Source organism: Strongylocentrotus purpuratus, unplaced genomic scaffold (assembly GCF_000002235.5).
Source record: "Strongylocentrotus purpuratus isolate Spur 01 unplaced genomic scaffold, Spur_5.0 spur5_scaffold_8, whole genome shotgun sequence".
NCBI classification, from domain to species: Eukaryota; Metazoa; Echinodermata; class Echinoidea; order Camarodonta; family Strongylocentrotidae; genus Strongylocentrotus; species Strongylocentrotus purpuratus.
Window position 1 is genome coordinate 8,518,226 of NW_022145614.1, and position 18,136 is coordinate 8,536,361.

General features: G+C 35.3%; 1 protein-coding gene across 2 annotated transcripts; it reads left to right on the plus strand.

The window, feature by feature from the left end:
* The first annotated feature begins 1,794 nt into the window (after nucleotides 1-1,794).
* On the plus strand, nucleotides 1,795-17,054 carry ano10 (anoctamin-10). 2 transcript variants are annotated; one of them, XM_003726554.3, is made up of 14 exons: nucleotides 1,795-1,997; nucleotides 2,660-2,953; nucleotides 3,664-3,868; nucleotides 4,126-4,260; nucleotides 4,829-4,951; nucleotides 7,942-8,184; nucleotides 8,654-8,983; nucleotides 9,846-9,901; nucleotides 10,671-10,745; nucleotides 11,359-11,565; nucleotides 13,535-13,726; nucleotides 14,653-14,784; nucleotides 15,457-15,573; nucleotides 15,925-17,054. In XM_003726554.3, the coding sequence occupies exons 1-14, from the start codon at nucleotides 1,962-1,964 to the stop codon at nucleotides 16,036-16,038; spliced, it is 2,259 nt and encodes a 752-aa protein (XP_003726602.1). In that variant the 5' UTR covers nucleotides 1,795-1,961; the 3' UTR covers nucleotides 16,039-17,054.
* The last annotated feature ends 1,082 nt before the right edge of the window (nucleotides 17,055-18,136 follow it).

The window sequence follows — 18,136 nt, forward strand, 5'->3', positions numbered from 1 at the left end:
GAGCAATACTACCGTATGTTAAAATTATATCTTAAGCATTGAATAATTCTAATGAAATCAAATGATGAAAATTCAATTTCTTAACAAATCTCTTTTTTTGTTGGATGGCTTATGTTTTGTATAGTGTCAGTTTTATTGATGTGAAAATATAACAAGAACTACAAAGAAAAAGGAAAGAAAAAATGTTGCATTTATCCACCGAGTGCAGTGAAATTATTAAATTTTTCTCTAGACATACTTCATACAAGCGTTAAGGAAGCAATAGCTTATCTACTGATTTTGTTGTTGCCTTCTTTTAGTTCGTGTTTCAACATTCCTTCTTTTAGGTTTAGGTAGAACTGGAGATTCGATAAATGTTACTTGGATTTGATTTAAATATATATATATATATATATTTATACATATAGTAGTTGTACTGTACATGTGAATTGTATTTCTCACTGCACGGTATGTCAGTCAGTCAAATTCTATTTCTAGCTGTATGCATTTGTTTGTTTTTTATTTGTTTCAATTTTTTTTTGGCATTAGAAATCAAAAACACTTTCCATGAAGACACATCAGGCATATACTCCACTAATGCACATGAACTCTTTTGGTATGAAATATTCAAAATATTGAAACAGTGAGTAATATCCATTATTGATCAGATAATGTTTGATCCACAGTATAAATCCACATCCCTTTTCTAAAATGTTCTTGTGTATCAGAAAAGCGATTGAAAATAGCCAGGAATAAAGGGGGTTTCTTTATGTCTTTACGTAGAGATAAATAGTGATTTGTTGAATAGGTTCCTGTGTATTTATATCATAAAGTACTTTGATTTTCATGTTGTGTGCATGTACGAGTATATTCCACTTTGCTATATTCATGCCATATTTGGCAAATTTCATTTCGCCCAGTGCATGGTGATTTTGAACAATTGACTGTTTACTAGTGACATTACTAACAGGACAACAGTGTATCTACAATGGCCATAATGTGATGTTAGACTGCATACAATTTTATGTTGTATTGATAGTACAAAGAAATTCAAAGAAAACAATTACAAGGTTGTCGTGTTTTCATTGTTATAATGTATCCTTGTCTCTATCTAATGATAATGATAATACATATCATTTATATGGCATTTGATACAGTGTTTCAAAGTGCAGGAGAGAAAAATCATGAGGGAGGATAGAGATCGAGGGAGAGAGAGAGAGAGGGGGGGGGGGGGGGGGGGGGGGAGAGACGAGAGAGAGAGAGAGTGGTAGGGAAATGAGAGTGCGATATATAGAGAGAAAGAGGGGGAGAGAGTGGGAGGGAAAAACGAGGAGAGAGAAAGAAAAGAAAAAAGGGACGGAAAGAACAAGGAAAATGAAATAATGGTTAATTTTGTCTGAATTATCTGTGGGAATTCGATTTATTTAATATTTGGGAAAACTGAAACTGAAAGCCAAGTATTTTTTTTAATATATGAAATTGTATCCTGGGCACAACGAGCTGCCAACATATCTTTCCATTTATCCCACTACAGCCTATAAACTGCTCGTTTTCCCTGGTTTTATGTGGGTAGCTAAACAGGTAAAACTCTTTGAATTGATTGGGAGTGGGTGGGTGCAGTGCATGCAAAGCGGGGGCCGCCTCCATCAAAGCTGGTGCTTTTATGTGCCCCGCCCACTCGTGCATTCCTGTGGTATGTGAGCGGCGAGGTACATTGTTTTTGTCAATTTGTGAGTCGAGTGCAACAGTACGTTAGGGGTCGATCTTGTCTATAGATGCGCTGCGCAGCCCTGTATCATCATTCATGCACAGCTGGCATGCACAACTCAGCTCGACTAGTGACACAGGATACGTGTTATTTGTATAACATTGTAGGTCTATATCCGCACAAATATTTGTGATTTCTGAGAGACCGACGTGTATTTGTCTTTCAGCTAGCGCTACTACTATCGGGGAAAGGGCTTCATCACTCGATCTGCAGCATGGAGGACACAAACACAAGTCAAGAAAGCGGAATTGTAATATTTTATCTCATTTTTTTTGCCCCTGCGGCTTTGTACTTTTGTACTGCCAGATATACCGGTACCTTCCCCCTTTTTTGTGGTTGAACTCGATCTTAGACCAGCTCTACATCATTAGAGGACCTGCAATTAATACATACAATCTAATCAGCATTATTAATAGAATAACTAGACAAGTACCAATTGAGCCCAATGTTTATTTTCAATAAGTAGGCTAGAAATTCTACTCTAAAATCACGTAGATCTACAGTAAATGAAAATTTGATTTTCATTTCTTTTTTTAGTAACCAGCTAGGTGATGATGATCTGCATCTGACAGTCATTAAAAAGGGTTTTTGCCACAAAAATTGGATTCTTACTTGAGGGATCACAACGGTTTCAGAAATTACAGCAGCTAAGTGTTGGTTGGATTGGAATGATAGTACTTTCAAACATTCATATGTCTATAACAATTAACACTTGACCAGTGCGACATTTAAAGCTTACTATTATAATTCAAACATATGTAACCTGTAAGATCTCCTGCGCTATATTGCTATAGTACACTTTTAAATAACGAATCACCAATTGTTACCCTACTCTTCAAAGAGAAACAATTAAGTCTTCTATCCCTTCCTTATCTTAACCTTACTCTGGAGTATACAATCTCTCATGTTTAGATGGAGTGTGATGGTATCAATCCTGACCAAGACCCAGCTACGGAAGGCGTCGAGCAAGAGAGTGCAGCTGCTGTCAGTGAAGAAGCACCTCATGATGACCCAGAACACAAACCAAGCGTGCAGGACATTCCACTCCATGAGGAGGATCCAAGCAGTACACAGAATGGATCAGCAAGCTCAGGAGGATGCTGTGACCATAGCGATGATGAAGATGAGAATAAGATGCTGTGTATCTTGCAATTCAACTCTAGCACTAACATGGCAACAAGGAATTGGCTTCTCTCATCTCTAAAGGTATGGTGTATCCAATATGGCAATTTTTTATAAAGGTTGATCATGTTGTAAAACCTTTTTGGTTTGGTTGATATGCATGCAGGGATGGTCCCATTTATCTAAAGACCTGCAAATAATTCTCATGAAAAGAAGGCCTGGTGCAAGACTGCTGACATTTTATGGACCAGGCCCTGTCTTGAAAAGAGTTATCGGTTATCAAAATTAAACCTATATCCCCGATCTCAAGTCGTGTAAAATCCAGTTTTGGAGGATTTTCAGTTGATTCAGATTAATTTCAACTCTGCATGTACCTGAGGCAGGACCCAGCCAATCTCCAAGTCTCACTAGGCCTGGCTTCATTAGCTCGAGATTGCCAAATATCCTGCTATTTCAACTATCCCGATCGCAAGTTATCTGGAAAATTTGCGTCTTCATCAGCCCTAAGTTGCAATTAGCGGGATATTTGGTTGAGATAATCATCCCAAGATATCTTGGGCCAGTTTGCAAAATATCCTGCTATTTGTCTGGTGCGCCTTCACCAGCCCAAAGACTCCCACCATGCGCGAATGCTGAGCAAAATATCTCTAGCTCGAGTTCAAGTTTTGACGTCAAGTCTCGAGCTGATGAAGATGGGATTTGTAACTTCAGGATTATTAGCAGGGTATTTGGCAATCTCGAGCTGATGAGGACAGGCCTCTAGTCTCACTGTCAAATTCTAATCTCCTGCACAGGTTCCAGAGAAGGAGGGAGGAGCGGAGCTCCTTGTCAGCTCCATCCAAACAAAGAGCAACGGTGATGGAGACACTGTTCTCCAGATTGGCGCAACGAGGGAGAGGCTCCTGGAGGGAGCCGAGAAGATCTGCATCAGAAAGAAGTGCAAGGATGGATCGCTCAGGGAGTTCAGTCGGGGACATCGGGATCATTTTGACAGTGGAAGTGAGTCCTAGCATTTTGTTATATAAGATGGAGTAGGGTACTGGTCATGCAATTACATTATAAAAGAAACTGGAAGCACTTTGGAAACATGGATTATGTAATACATAAATTTGATGTTCATGATATGAACAGGCTTTTGAATCATCAAAATGGAAAGAAACTTATCCTTGATGAAAATCACATGCACAGCACATAGAAATGAGTATTAAGACAAATGTTTGGTCCAAAACTTTCATAATTTTATTATCATGTTCCAGATAAATGCTTCCTGACTACATGCGAGAAGCAGCGTGTGATCTACTACCTCCTGACTAACATACGAAGTACCAAAGAAGAAGACATTCCAGGCACCGATACCAAGAAGATAACTCTGTACCCAGAACAAAGGATAGGTGAGCACCTACGTGCGGTCGTATTTTGGTTATAAGTCGCAAGATCCAGCAACGATTACTCCCCAGTCTGTATATATTACACTAAACAAAATTATAACTTCAACCAATCCTGGCCTTAGAAGCACAATACATCGCTCTAGCCCTTACCCTATTCCTGAATTGTATGCCGAATCAAACTGATGCATGTAATGTTCAGTGAAGTTCAGAGCTATTGTCTCCGGGGCATATGTCTGAGCACCCCTATTTCTCCATCTCTAATACATAGGACTATGCTGTGGAAGCAGGGATGCATTGATTCTTTGATACTATTTGTAATAATGATAACCAATATGATGTTGGGTACCTGTAAAGTGCTCATATCAACTAAAGATGCTCAATTTGCTCAAATGTTACTCAGGCTGAAGCTAAGCTACTGATTTTGGGGCTCACAACATCAAGGCAATCCATCCTACCATCCTAATGTAAAGGCGCTCTGTTTAGTGAAGCATAGAAAACTGATCAAATCGTTTATACTGTTAAATTTATTGTGTTCAATCTTTTTATATGTCATATATTTTTGTTGTTATAGTGCCCAAGATGATGAACAGTGGACTGATTGATGGGATCTATCCCTTACACACACCGACTGAGCTCGTATCACTAGAGAATCATTGGTATAATCATCCCGATTACTTTCAACGTCAACCAATAGGTAAGAGTTTTTACTATTTCTAAGCTCCAAGCAATTTTTTACAATTTGATTTTATATGAAGTTTTGGCAAGGTTTATGAAGTACTTCATATGAAAAAAAACTACTTACAGTCATTAAACATTTTAAAGATGGAAATGTTATGATCATGTCTTTGTTACAATGAAAATAATAATTACCAATTATATATCTTTGTTAGAAACTAATTGTTAATCAGATGTCATTCTCATCTTACATTTTTGATATGATCAAATTCCAAACGATTTCAAAATGTAATGAATGTGACATATATTGAGTCTCATCAAGATTTAATTAAGGAACAAGGTCTTGTCACAAAACAAAATAAAAACACCCCAAAGAATTCCTAGATCAATCTTGTAGATACCGGTAGATGTCATTTGTTTGGATGTACGAATTATACATGTGGAGATAATTCTATCTTTGTGGTCATCATAGTGTGCTATCAGTACAGTCATAACTTGATTACATTGTATTTAATCTTGTCACATCTGAGCTGTGATTATTTGCCTTTGAAACGCTCTGCTTAACTTTATAAACACAATCCCTGGCACACCCCAATGTTGATTTAGTCTCATCTTGTTTTCCTTATGATAAGATATCAGTAGGTTCCTTGTTCTCAGAGTTGATATACAGTTCATTATAAAGATATAATCTCACTTTGAATTAGTGGATGCTGATAGGCCATGTAAAGTAGCATTATCAGTACAATCACGATTTTGGGTATTTGGATCCTGGAAAGTAACTGAAAGTTATTGATTATTTCCCTGTTATAGCACTAAATTCATACATCTTAAAGTCACTTGGATCAGCAAAGTACAAAATTATTAACAAAATTATAACAGCATATGTGCCTAAAAATCACTCAAGTGTGAGGAAAATATTCTTACAAGAAGATCAGTCTCACCATAAACTTTGTTTTCTAGATAGTGTATGTAACAAATAATATCTTCCATTAAATATGTTTGCAATGATAAACAGTACCTAAATAGTTTTGTTGAACCAAATTTTAATGTAACGTATGTGGCAGACAAATCTTTTACAAGAATTCTGTCTGCATATTTAAAGCAATATAAATTGGAAGAGAGAACATGAAATATTTGCATACTGGTAGGTAAATGGTACAAACCTGTATCACAGTTATATCCAACTTATGTCATAGATTACCAGCAACTATGGTTAGAGAATTTATCATGTTACATAATTCTGTGCCTTTTGATGAAATAAAATCTGAAGAGCTGAAATTCAATATGTACAATATACATATTGTTACGTAAATTGTATATTCCAACCCTGAATTAAAGTTATGGTCGGCTTTGGTCTTTGAAATGAAGAGGTCCTATTTCAGATATTAACATAACGTATGACTAGGTGACACACATCTATATGCTGGTATATTATTTTAAAGATATAGACCGGTAGAGGGAACATTGCGGTTCAAGGGTTTTGGGTGCAAAATATCTATTCAATATTGTTTAAATTTTGCCTGCGGAGGTTTAAATGGCAATACTTCAACCTAAATTCGCAAAAAAACAGAAATATATACCCAAATGTTCAATGTTGATGTGCATTCGCGATATCTATCCAGGCTGGATCGATTGATAATTTACCAAATATAGTAGGCGGTTTTCCGGCAAAATTTGTATCATCACTAATCAGTCAGTCTCGCATGATTGGTAATAAGAGCTTCCATTTCATATTTTGAGAGGGGGGCGTTTCCAAAACTGGTTTATACCTTTAAAAGGAAAACTCTATTTAAGTGTAATTAAACTTTATATTGACCGCCAACCTGAACCAGAATAAAAATGGTATCATAGTTGGGTCAGTGTTGTCCTATGCAAACATTGGGTGTGTGATGACCGGTTTGATTGATGTATCTTTGTTTTTTTGTTTGTCTTTCAAGCAGTCAAAGAGTCTTAGAAGTGCTATGTAAACATGTATGGTGTGGTACTTGTATTTAATCAATGGATTTGTGGAATGTTTATACTGATGATCACATTGATAGCTGGATTGTATCACAGATCTGGGCCCTGTTTCATAAAACATGTTATCAATAACAAGTTACAATAACTGTTATAAGCTACTGAAATCATGGCATGTGATTGGCTGAGAGCAAATTTTGTGTTAGAAATCCAGCATTTGTTATTGATAACAAGTTTTGTGAAACTGAGCCCAGGTTGCCCCTTCTGACAGGAGATAGATCTCAGATCGAGAACTTTTGTTAATTCTCAGTAACACGTCCCTTATTAGAAAAGTTATTAAAGACAAAGTATTCCAAATGAACTAATCAAAGGTTTAAGAGTAAACATTTGCTGACTTCCCACACATTATTTGTGCAACCAAAACTCTCAAAGTATATGCTGCCTTTTTTCAAGGTCTAATACTTACCGAAATATGCTAATAGTTACTTTTTTGTCTATGCTATAATGTTAAATTAAAATATTATAATTGTGCAACAACGTTTTCTTGAACGAAAAGCAAAGCAAAATAAAACAAACAAACCATTCTTTTATTACGAGGATACCAAATACTTTGTATATATGTTTGTACATGTTTTTACTTATTGTTTATTGCTTTTATGAATTTATCTGTTCAAGATTTTGTTATTAATATTATTATCATATATATATAGTTGTTAAACTATAATGTACCTCATTATGTTAAGCAGGGTCTCATGGAAGACCACCATTATTGGTGATAATGAGTCGCCCTGTCCAAATATCAGAAATAAATAAATAAATAAATACACATATTTAGTTATAATCCTGATGCCCCCACATTTCTTATCAGACAAAAGATTATCAGAAGTACATACATGATTTCTTGAATACAATAAAAAATAAGTACATATCAAAATTTCCAGTGTCTAAAGTTAAACTTCATGTATTCTCTGCATACATTTCATCAGCATATATAGTCCAACCCTTAGTACCACAATATAGGATGTTTCTTAATCAATTAAATTGCTTCCACAGAGATGATCAGGGATTATTTTGGTGAGAAAATCGGCATCTACTTCTCATTCCTGGGGTTCTACACCAAGGCTCTGTTTCTCCCGGCTGCGTTTGGACTCCTCTACTTTCTCCTCGATACATTCGTCGGCCACCTACCCCACGGCTACGCCATCTTCGCTATCTTCAATCTCTTTTGGACCACAGTGTTCCTGGAGTTCTGGAAGAGGAAATGCAGCTCAAAGGCATTTCGATGGGGAACCTACGGTGAGAGGGTTTACTATTTCTTTCTTTTTTCAGGATGTAGTGATTTCTAATTAAATGCTGAACCCAACTTCCATGTCATCAATTTGTCAATCAGAATCACACTGTTATGAACAGGAAGACTGTTTTTGAAAGAGTGTTATTGGTTTTCATTATGACTTGAATGAATATTATGTGACTGGTTTAAAAAGTGTGTACATATATAAGTACAAGTAAAAAAAAATTGTAAGCAATATATATATATATGTATATATATATATATATATATATAGTTATGTATATATTTTAATTCTTGTTCAGTGCTTCCCTTCATGTTATGTAGCTAATTTCTGAAATAAGCTGCTTGATATTCATGACATAATATGCACAAATCACTCCTTTTTTGTGCGCCCTAGCCTCTTGCATTCTGTCATTCGACGGTTCCAAAATGGACAAAATTTGTCCAATGTTTTTGTTTTTATTGTTGTTTCAGGTAAGGTGAAATTTGAGGAGCCACGGGCTGAGTACCATGGACCGATCGGCACCAACCCCGTGACTGGGCGTAGAGAACCCCGCTACCCAGCGTCCAAACGCTTCTACAAGAAATACTGCGTATCGGCCCCGATCATCCTGGTCTTTCTCTGCCTGGCTTTTCTCATGATGCTGGGGTTCTTCTGGTTCGAAGACTACCTCAAGACCAAGGTTGATGTCACCACCACCGTGGGGGGTCTTGTGCTCCTCGTGCCCAGTGTTCTGTATGCCGTGGTCATCATCATCGTCAACTCCATCTATCGCAAGATTGCAAGCTTTCTCAATGATTGGGGTAGGTTTAATAGCTGCTTGCATGATCAAAGAGCGAGTTTATGTGTAAATGTACAACGAACAGATGGTACGGCAGGTCCCACTGGTAACGTGTTTAATGGCATGAATAGTTTTGTATTGAGATATCAAATTGGCACATTAATCTGCATCACCTTAAAGACCAATTATCCAAGAGATTGCCCGTACTACCGGTATGTATAATAGATATTGGATACATGTACGAAATGATAAGGGTCAAGCTGTGACCTGGGCCCTGTTTCATTTTAAAACTTGAGAGCAGTTCTTTTTTTCCTAAATCTGATGTTGCATGTGATTGATTGTTATGATTATCAGGTGGTATAGTACCTGTTACAAAATCAATTCTCAGCTGGCTTGGGCCTTGTCTTATTTAGATTTGTTTTATACATGGTATACATGGTGTATGAAGTTATTTAGACAGAACTTGGACTAAGAATTTTGCTTCATGTAGAATTTGTTTTAACGGTAAGTGACAAGTGCATGGCATAACACAACTTTGAAAATCAGAGAACCAGACAAGGGGATATCTATAGGGACTCTGATGTTTTGGTTATTTTTATTTTTTATTTTTTCAAATTTATTTATTGAAACCAAAAGGTTTGATGACTTGGATTTTTAAGAAATTAACCAAACTCATATCTTTATTAATACCATATTTTTGTGCATAAACATGCAAGAGAATTACAAATGAAATTCATGGAAAAATTATAATGCTTGCAAATCCCCACCCCTAGATTTACCCATCACGCTTTGTAGTAGTCGATACTAGGTTTAATATTGAAATGTTGTATTCACGTTGGTGTGTTTTTGCATGGGGTTGTCTTGTTTTTGTTTGTGTTTAACAGAAAACCATCGTCTTCAGTCTGCTCATGAAAACAACCTGATCCTTAAACTAGTTGTGGTGAGTGTCTTAATTTACCCAAACTTGTTCAATATCCTCATCCTTTCATCTTCTTCTTGTAATATTCTTCTTGCAATGTTTAAAAGAATAATGATATGCATTTATATAACAAAAGCTGTGAAGATGAAACAAGAACTCATCTTTTTTATTATCATTGTGATTATAAATATGTATGACATCTTATTAAATTTTATAAATGAAACTACTACAAAAATAATCTGATGGAGGAAAATAATTTTAAGGGATATCGAAAAGCCTCCTGATATAAGCTGGTTAGAATATAGCATTTTCCCATTATTTCAGGAATAAAGTTAAACATTTAATGTTAAACGTCCCTCTTTATTTTATTGCATGACATACCTGTACAGCTGTTTTTCTGCAATTTAGCTACATTATTAAGAATTGATTTAAAAAAATGTTGTTCAATGCTGTTTGTACTTTCTTGAGACTCTGTACAAATCACAATTATACAATCAGGCTCCATTCATGTCAATATTAGTTCTGTATCAATGACCAACTATGGTATAAAACACATGCAGACCCAGCTATATGTATATTTACGTTTACGCATATTTCATGTTGAGATATATGTCAACCAGAAAGGCAGAAGCAAAAAGGTACAGGTACCACTATACATTTTAGTGATTACTTTTCTTGTCTCTTTTGCAATGGCTGTAAAATGTACTTCTAAATTTGGTCACATTTATTTAAAAGTAATATTCACTTTCCTTCTTATTTCCCTGTCACATCCCGTTTTTGTTGAATACAGTTTGACTTTGCGAATTGTTTCATGTGCCTCTTCTTCATTGCCTTCTACCTGCAAGACATGGTCAAACTACGCAAGGTAAGTCACTCTGGATACTGGAAATTCGCTCGCTTGCAAAATTTAGGAACAGATTGGTTGTAGGCAGTTGCATGAACATGACGATAGGATGATACTCCGTCAGCTCAGGCAGCATGGTGCCTGAATATAACTTCATCTAGTGTCGATATATCAAATTATATTTTTACCACAGTTTGCATATTTGTTATTATCAATAAAACTAAATGATTTGTGGCAACGAGATGACCAAATATTATCATAATGGGGTACTAAGGTGCCCAAATATAAAGATTTATATCTTATCATATTGATGACAAAATAAGATTTTGCCTCTTCATAAAATTTACAAGCAGGATACTAGTAGTAAATATTCAGGCAAGAGGTCTCTTTCCATATGCTTATGTTTATATTGGAGAAAAAAATCTTCTGTGATGAATTTTGGTGACAAGAAATGTTTTAATTCCTTAAAAGGTGTCATGACTTTAAAAATATGAAAATCGCTGAGATAGTTTATTATTATCAACTTTAGGACACATTCAAAGGTGTCGTGACTATAACAAAATAGATAGTTAATGATTATCAATTTTAAGACACATTTTCTTTAGGCCTTTCTTTGTTGCTATCTGTTCTGCAGTACCTCTCAACTCTACTCATCATCCAACAATTCATCGAGCAATTCCTTGAGACCGCTCTGCCGTACCTCATCCTAAGATTCTGGCGTGGAAGGAAGGCAGACGATGATGTCGGCAAGGCCAAGAAGGACGATGATGCTCCCCGGCAGGATGTCAAGAAAGATGTGGCTCAGCTGGTAGCCAAACAGAGCCAGATGGACCATTATCCGGTAATGATGATGCGGGTTGGGAGACGTGTCCTTATGAAAGTGTCAGTGGTTACCTAGTAGAAATGTGAGAGCTGGTTTTAAGTGTTTGTTATGATGATGGGTGTTGATTGTGTCATTGGTGAGGGGGTCAATGATGATGATGGTGATGGTGGTGGTGGTGGTGGTGGCGGTGGTGGTGGTGGTGGTGGTGGTGACGACAACGATGATGATGAGGGTGGTGATGTTGATGGTGTTGATGATTATGATTGTGACGATGATGATGATGTTGATGTTTTGAATGGATATAAAAGATAATTGCAATAGTCATGATATGTGATGGTTTTAGGGAGATATTGATAATTGCAGTGGTGATACATGTATCTTTTAAATGATAGTCATATCAATGGTTTACAATTTATTTGTAGTTTTTCAGCAAAGCATGCTGGGACATGGGATATCAGCTTGAAAAGTGTTAAAGCCATGTAAATGCTGCTGTTTGGGTGATGCATGTACATGTATATAGATATACAAGGGCATGCACTGTTTAACCATGATTATTTCATTAAATTAAACACAGTAATGCATGCTATAATTTTATTGACATTGTTACAGAGAGATATATTCTTACTCTTAATAAATTATAAAGTAAAAGTCTTTATACTTTCTGTTTTCTTGAATGTTTAAGGTTAAGGTAAGAACTAATCCAAGTTCATCTTTTGGTAGAAAAGGGTATAGCTTGACATCACTTTCAGCATTCTTTAGATGCTATGATCGGCTTTGCCTATTTCAGGAGGGATTTGATTCTTCTTATATTTTATTTGGGTTTAAAAGCCCTTTTTCCTCACATAAAAAGTATCACATGAATACATGAAGCGTTGGTCAGAGATGTCATTATTCATTTTATTTTTTTATCTGACTTAGTGTCTGGCTTCTTTGTTTAGCTAAAGTCATACTGTGACATCTATCAAAACAAATTAGTTTTTTTCCCCTGTAGCATAAGTTAGAACAGAGCAGGCTAATCTTCTGGTTTTTATTATATTTTCTGGGATGTTAAATCGGCCTATCTGTCGTATTTTTTTGGAGAGAGTGATATACGTGAACAAACTGTTGTAAGAAAGTCAAGCTATTGTGTCTCCTTGCTCTATAACATATAAAGCTCACATCGATTCAGGGCTTGGTGAGGGTCTCTAAATAACGTTAAGTTTATGATTTATGGATAATTTCTCACCCCATATTTGTAGGTTTCCAAATGTAGAGAGATGCCCATGGTTTCTGTCATGCCTAGAAATGTAGTTAAAATATATTGAATGTGGACTGACAAAGATGGGAAATTACAGTGCATTGTCTTGTTATTCTTGTTCACATCTGAAGTAGTAGTTGATTTGATTTTGTTTATAATTTTTTCCTATCCAATGTATTAATTGATTGTAACTTTTACTACTTCCCTGTATTACTTCTAGCTAATGGAATTCACTTCTTAAGAGTTTACATTGTGCTTATTATAACGTTATTATCTGCTTTAACTTGATATCAGCATAATATTCTCATAAATTTGAGAGATTGAATTTGAAGGCATATCAAAACCCTACTTGAGGGAGACAGTAGCTTGGACTGCCATCTTTTGGACATGAGTCATTTTATTGAAGTTTTAGTGAGGTTATACACAGAATTAAAGCATAAAATTAATTGTATGCATCATTTTTATGAAACTTAAACTTTTATCATGGATTTAAAAGTGAAGTATGTGTGCTGTCAAGCATGGTTCCTATTGTTCTTTAATCATGGTTACACAACTATGTAATGTGACTGATAACTGTCTGTTTTCTGTACAACAGACTGATTAGCTGTTGTATAGGAAAATTACTAGTACAAATTTATGTTCATTTAAGAACCCGGAGTCTTGATAAATGAGCAATACTTTGCCTATTAGGCAAGGAATTCTTCTATTTCATAATGAACCTCTCCATCAAATACCACTTTCTACCTCCAGGGAACATTTGATGACTACCTGGAGCTGTTCCTGCAGTTTGGATATGTGTTCCTCTTCTCAGCCGTGTTCCCTCTAGCCGCTGTCTTTGCCCTACTTAACAATGTCATCGAAGTCCGCAGTGATGCCTTCAAGCTTAGCAGGGTCTGTCAAAGACCGTTTGGACAGGCTGTAGCAGACATAGGCACTTGGCAGGTAGGAACAGATTTATTGATCTCAAATGCGCAATTAAGCCCAAAATCTTTGGTTGCTTGAGCGGAGATTTGTACCCTATTTAGTTCAAGTTCTGTTCACAAACATATGAAGACTAACAGTATTAATAAAGTTGGATCAATGTAGAAAATGTTTTGGATCTCAGAAAATTGCATAAATTGATAAGTGCCATACATTTTTGACCGATTTTATCATCATTTTTTATAAATGACCAGTTGAATGAGATTCTTGATCTTTAGAGATAACATCACTGATTTGAAACCTGAAAAGCATCCAAAATAAGGTGTAGCACAGTTACCTCATAAATTTATAACTCAAGAAAATTACTAAGCAAAAAGAAAGTGTTAAATAAAAAATGTGTTCTTTATCATCAAAATTATGAGAATTTGTTTGTCTTTATCTTCAGAAATATATCATAAATTTGAAATATTATTATCATGCAGGCAATGGCACTAGGCAACTGCAAACCCATATTGTCATTCTAATGAAAATTCTTTCCGTCCTTAAAGGGATCCGGTAACTTTGTCTTAGATCCTTTAAAAAACTCCTTGATTTAGCTCATGCTGCTATGATAATTATAAACCTTTAGGTCAGTCAGAAACCCCATGACTTTTACAAGCCGAACACCTGTCTGATTATCAAGATATATGATTGGAAATACAAATTTTGAAGAACGTTTGCCAAACGGTTTTCATAACACTACAGTCTATTGGGGAAAACGAGTATGGTAAAACCGGTCAATCTATTTCTTTTACTTTTTTGAGGCACTTCTTGATCATTTTGAAGCGCAATTTTTTTAGGGCTTCAATATAACACCATATCAGAGACACTGATAACATGTAGGGCCATGCATCTCGGATTTAACATCGTTAAACGATCCCTTTAACGGTGATGTCTTTTCTTCACAGATAACCTTTGAGATAATGAGCATCATAGCTGTTCTCACCAATGTAGCCCTGATGGCGCTGTCACCTGAAATTCAGTCCCTCTTTCCAGAGATGTCCACCACCAAATACATTCTTCTCTTTGTCATTGTTGAGGTAGGCATATCATCATCTAGTTAGTTATTAATTTGCTGCCATTCATGCCATTTATGTGTAGATTCATTGTTTATAGAACTTCTACTACAGAGGTTCACATATGTGCAAAATCAAAGAAATTGAATTTGAAATTCATATTTTTGAAGACTCTGTAGTGCATGGATCTCATTAACAATGTACTTTGTACTCATAATGCCCTTTACTGGATGCATTTAAACATCTTTATAGGGAAAAAACATCTCACAGAATTATCTATCTAGAAAGGCCCTTTTTGCCTTTTATATTTTGAATAAGAAAGTTGCAGAGCTTTTGGAGCCTCAAATTCACTAAAGAATATTGCTTCATATCTGTTGATAGAGTATTTCTGTATAAGTATTTTCACCCCATTTATACTTAAAAAAACATAATTAGCTAAGCAGAAACATGTATAAACTTTGCGTATTGTAGAATTAAGTACTAATATTTCAAACCTTACTGTCAGTAGTACCATACAAATGGTGAAAATGTAGTTGACTTCTGAATTCTGTCATTCCTAAAGGCACCACTTGGTTCTAGAAAGTAAAGGCTTAATAAATGAACTTGATAGGGGTTCCGTGCATGTTTGGCTGCAAAAGTATATATACACAGTATGTATCTATTTTTTCTTTCTAAATTGTTGTTTCTTTTAAACAGCACATCTTTCTGGCCTTCAAGGCAGCCATTGCTATCTTAATCCCTGATCTACCTGAATGGATGGAGGTAGAGCTGGCCAAGGAGGAATTTGAATCTAGGAAAGCTCTTGCTGAAAGGGTAAGGTTCAGGTTAATTCTTTGTAATGAGCCTTGTAATTTCGTACCATAATGGGTAATGTCAGTGTACCTACATTATCAAATGTAGTTGAGGGTCAGATGTAAAAGCTAGCCATTTGCATCATAGATATATCATGTTTGTAATTATGTAATATAAATGTCAAGATTTTATCATTTAACTTTGTGCTATGTTAAAATTCCTCAGACCTCTCTACTTTCAAAGGCAAAGAGAAGTTTTTGAATGAATTTTAGATACATGTATGAAAGTCTATTAATTTAATTTTGGGGCTACCACATCTCTGTCTACCCCGTAATCTTTATGTCGTCCTAATTCTATCCCATGATGCAACAGAAAGCAGCAGAGTTGACCCACCAGCTATCCTTCAATGCCGACAACGAGAACGGAGGGAATGTGAAGGCTGCCCTCGCTCAAGCCCAGGCAGCACATGCCAGTGAGGCTCACTGATTGGTCAAAGGAAACCAGCACATGCCAGCGAGGCTCACTGATTGGTCTAAGGAAACCAACAGGATTTGCTTCATTTGTTTTTATAGCTGCCACAGTCATGGTTAAAACAAGAGTCTGATATCAAACACCTTTATTAACTCAAATACTAACATATTGGTATGTAATCATCATGTTTAAAGCATTTAAAGTATTACCTATTAATAGAAAAATGCGTTTATTGATATTTTCACTATTATTACCATTTATAAATTAATTAGTACATTTCATGTTTTCAATTTTTCGCATTAACCTCAAAAGTGAAATGTTCATGTAAATTGAAGTACATGACAAAGAGATGCACATGTAGATGAAGGTCAATTCTAGACTCGTGATCTGTTGTATAAACAAATTTTATTGATGTTACTCTTCAACTCATAATTTCTAAAGAGTATTCTCACAAAAGCATGAACTCTCCTACTTGATCTTTCAATCTTTACCCAATACTGATTTTCTCTACTTCATTACAAAATTGACACAACTCTAACAATGTGCAACAGACAAGCATGAACAACATTTTGAACTCAGAATAAGAATATTTGTAAGCATTTTCTCTTGTACCCAGTACGTTCAGCATATCCAAAGCATTATTTTGAATATATCAATTCCAATGGGTATTTACCAGATTATCAATAGTACACTAAAGCATTGATTTGATACAATCGTAAGCATTTTTCCTCCTGACGGTACGAGGGCGATAATCTTTTCTATTCTACAGTGCTTTCAGTCAATAAACCTTTCCTATATCTTGCCAAGGAATGAGTTATACAATTTTGTAGCTGCCATGTTTCTATGCATATTTTGCACAAGTGTTTTCAGGAAACAACTATCGAATATTTCCTCAGTTTCCAGCATGCAATAGTTTTTTATTTGTTTTTCAGTGATATGGTTTTATTGTATGCTGTTTGTTTTAAGTGGACTTTTTGAAGGCTCACTTCTTTTGAGCATGAATTATTATATATTTTTGTTGACTCAACTGATCTCTTTGGAGTGTCTTATCATTGTTTAAGCAGGCCTTATACTTCTTTGTTGAGCAATTTGTGAAGCATTTTGTAACTGCAACAAAATATTTTCAAGATTGGATTGAACGGGGAAATGCACGGGGAAATGCACATTCAACCTGGAATCCATTTATTTTCAAACTAAAGATAATATGTGAAGAGGTAGGGTTCCCCTACATAGTTCTATTTTCTTTTCCTATTTATGTTGACTATATCATTTGTTATTCTACAGGTTACGCATTCTATTTCAAGCATATGCTTGTATTTCCTCAAGAAAGCAATATTTCATTAAAGATGAGCTTTAGTTCTGGTAATGATAGAATATGAATTCTCACAGAATCCAACAAAAAAAAATACTCTGAAATGTTGAAGAGTACAAATAAATGACATGTGCTAAACATTTTTGGTAGAAAATGTATAGGGGCTGATAAGGGAATCGAGCTAAGTAGGCCGACACCATGTTCTTAACACAGGTCACTATGTGCAAATGAGGACTTATTGAGCAAAAAGAGATACTATCATTGCATTATTATTGATCATAGAAAGTGTTTTCTAGCTTGAAAATCAACATAGTCAAAGTTGATGGGTAAATTGTACTTGTCTGTATGTCTTCTGTAGTTTGTAGTGTAATCTCATGATATGCCAAATATTTCTATTACCGGTACATAAACTCTGTCTTTCTGGTTGATGACCTTCCTTAGTTATCTAACAAGGTTTTATGTTGAAATTTTTTTCTCTAGTATTACATTTACAAAATATTTTAATACTTTTGATACATTGTAAATCAATAACACATTTTCTTACAACTATGATGCATGTTTCTAGTAGTTAGTGCCTTATGCCTTTATTTGTACTTGTAGTAAGACTCTTTTCACATTTTTATACCCAACAGTAATAAATAAGGAGAATTTATTTTTATAATTTTCCTTTCAAAGGTTAATACTTGTACCTCTTAAATGTACCAATCATAACTGCCAACACAATTGTCAGAGATTAATAATGTTTATTGAGATGGGAATACCGTTATACGGTATGTATTATTGAAAGATGGCAAAAGGGCT

Excerpts from the sequence above, each read along its gene's own strand:
- ano10 (XM_003726554.3), top strand. The coding sequence starts at position 1,962 with ATGGAGGACACAAACACAAGTCAAGAAAGCGGAATT. Across the intron at positions 8,185-8,653 it reads ATTTCGATGGGGAACCTACG|GTAAGGTGAAATTTGAGGAG; the intron begins GTGAGAGGGTTT and ends TTGTTGTTTCAG. Across the intron at positions 11,566-13,534 it reads GCCAGATGGACCATTATCCG|GGAACATTTGATGACTACCT; the intron begins GTAATGATGATG and ends TTCTACCTCCAG.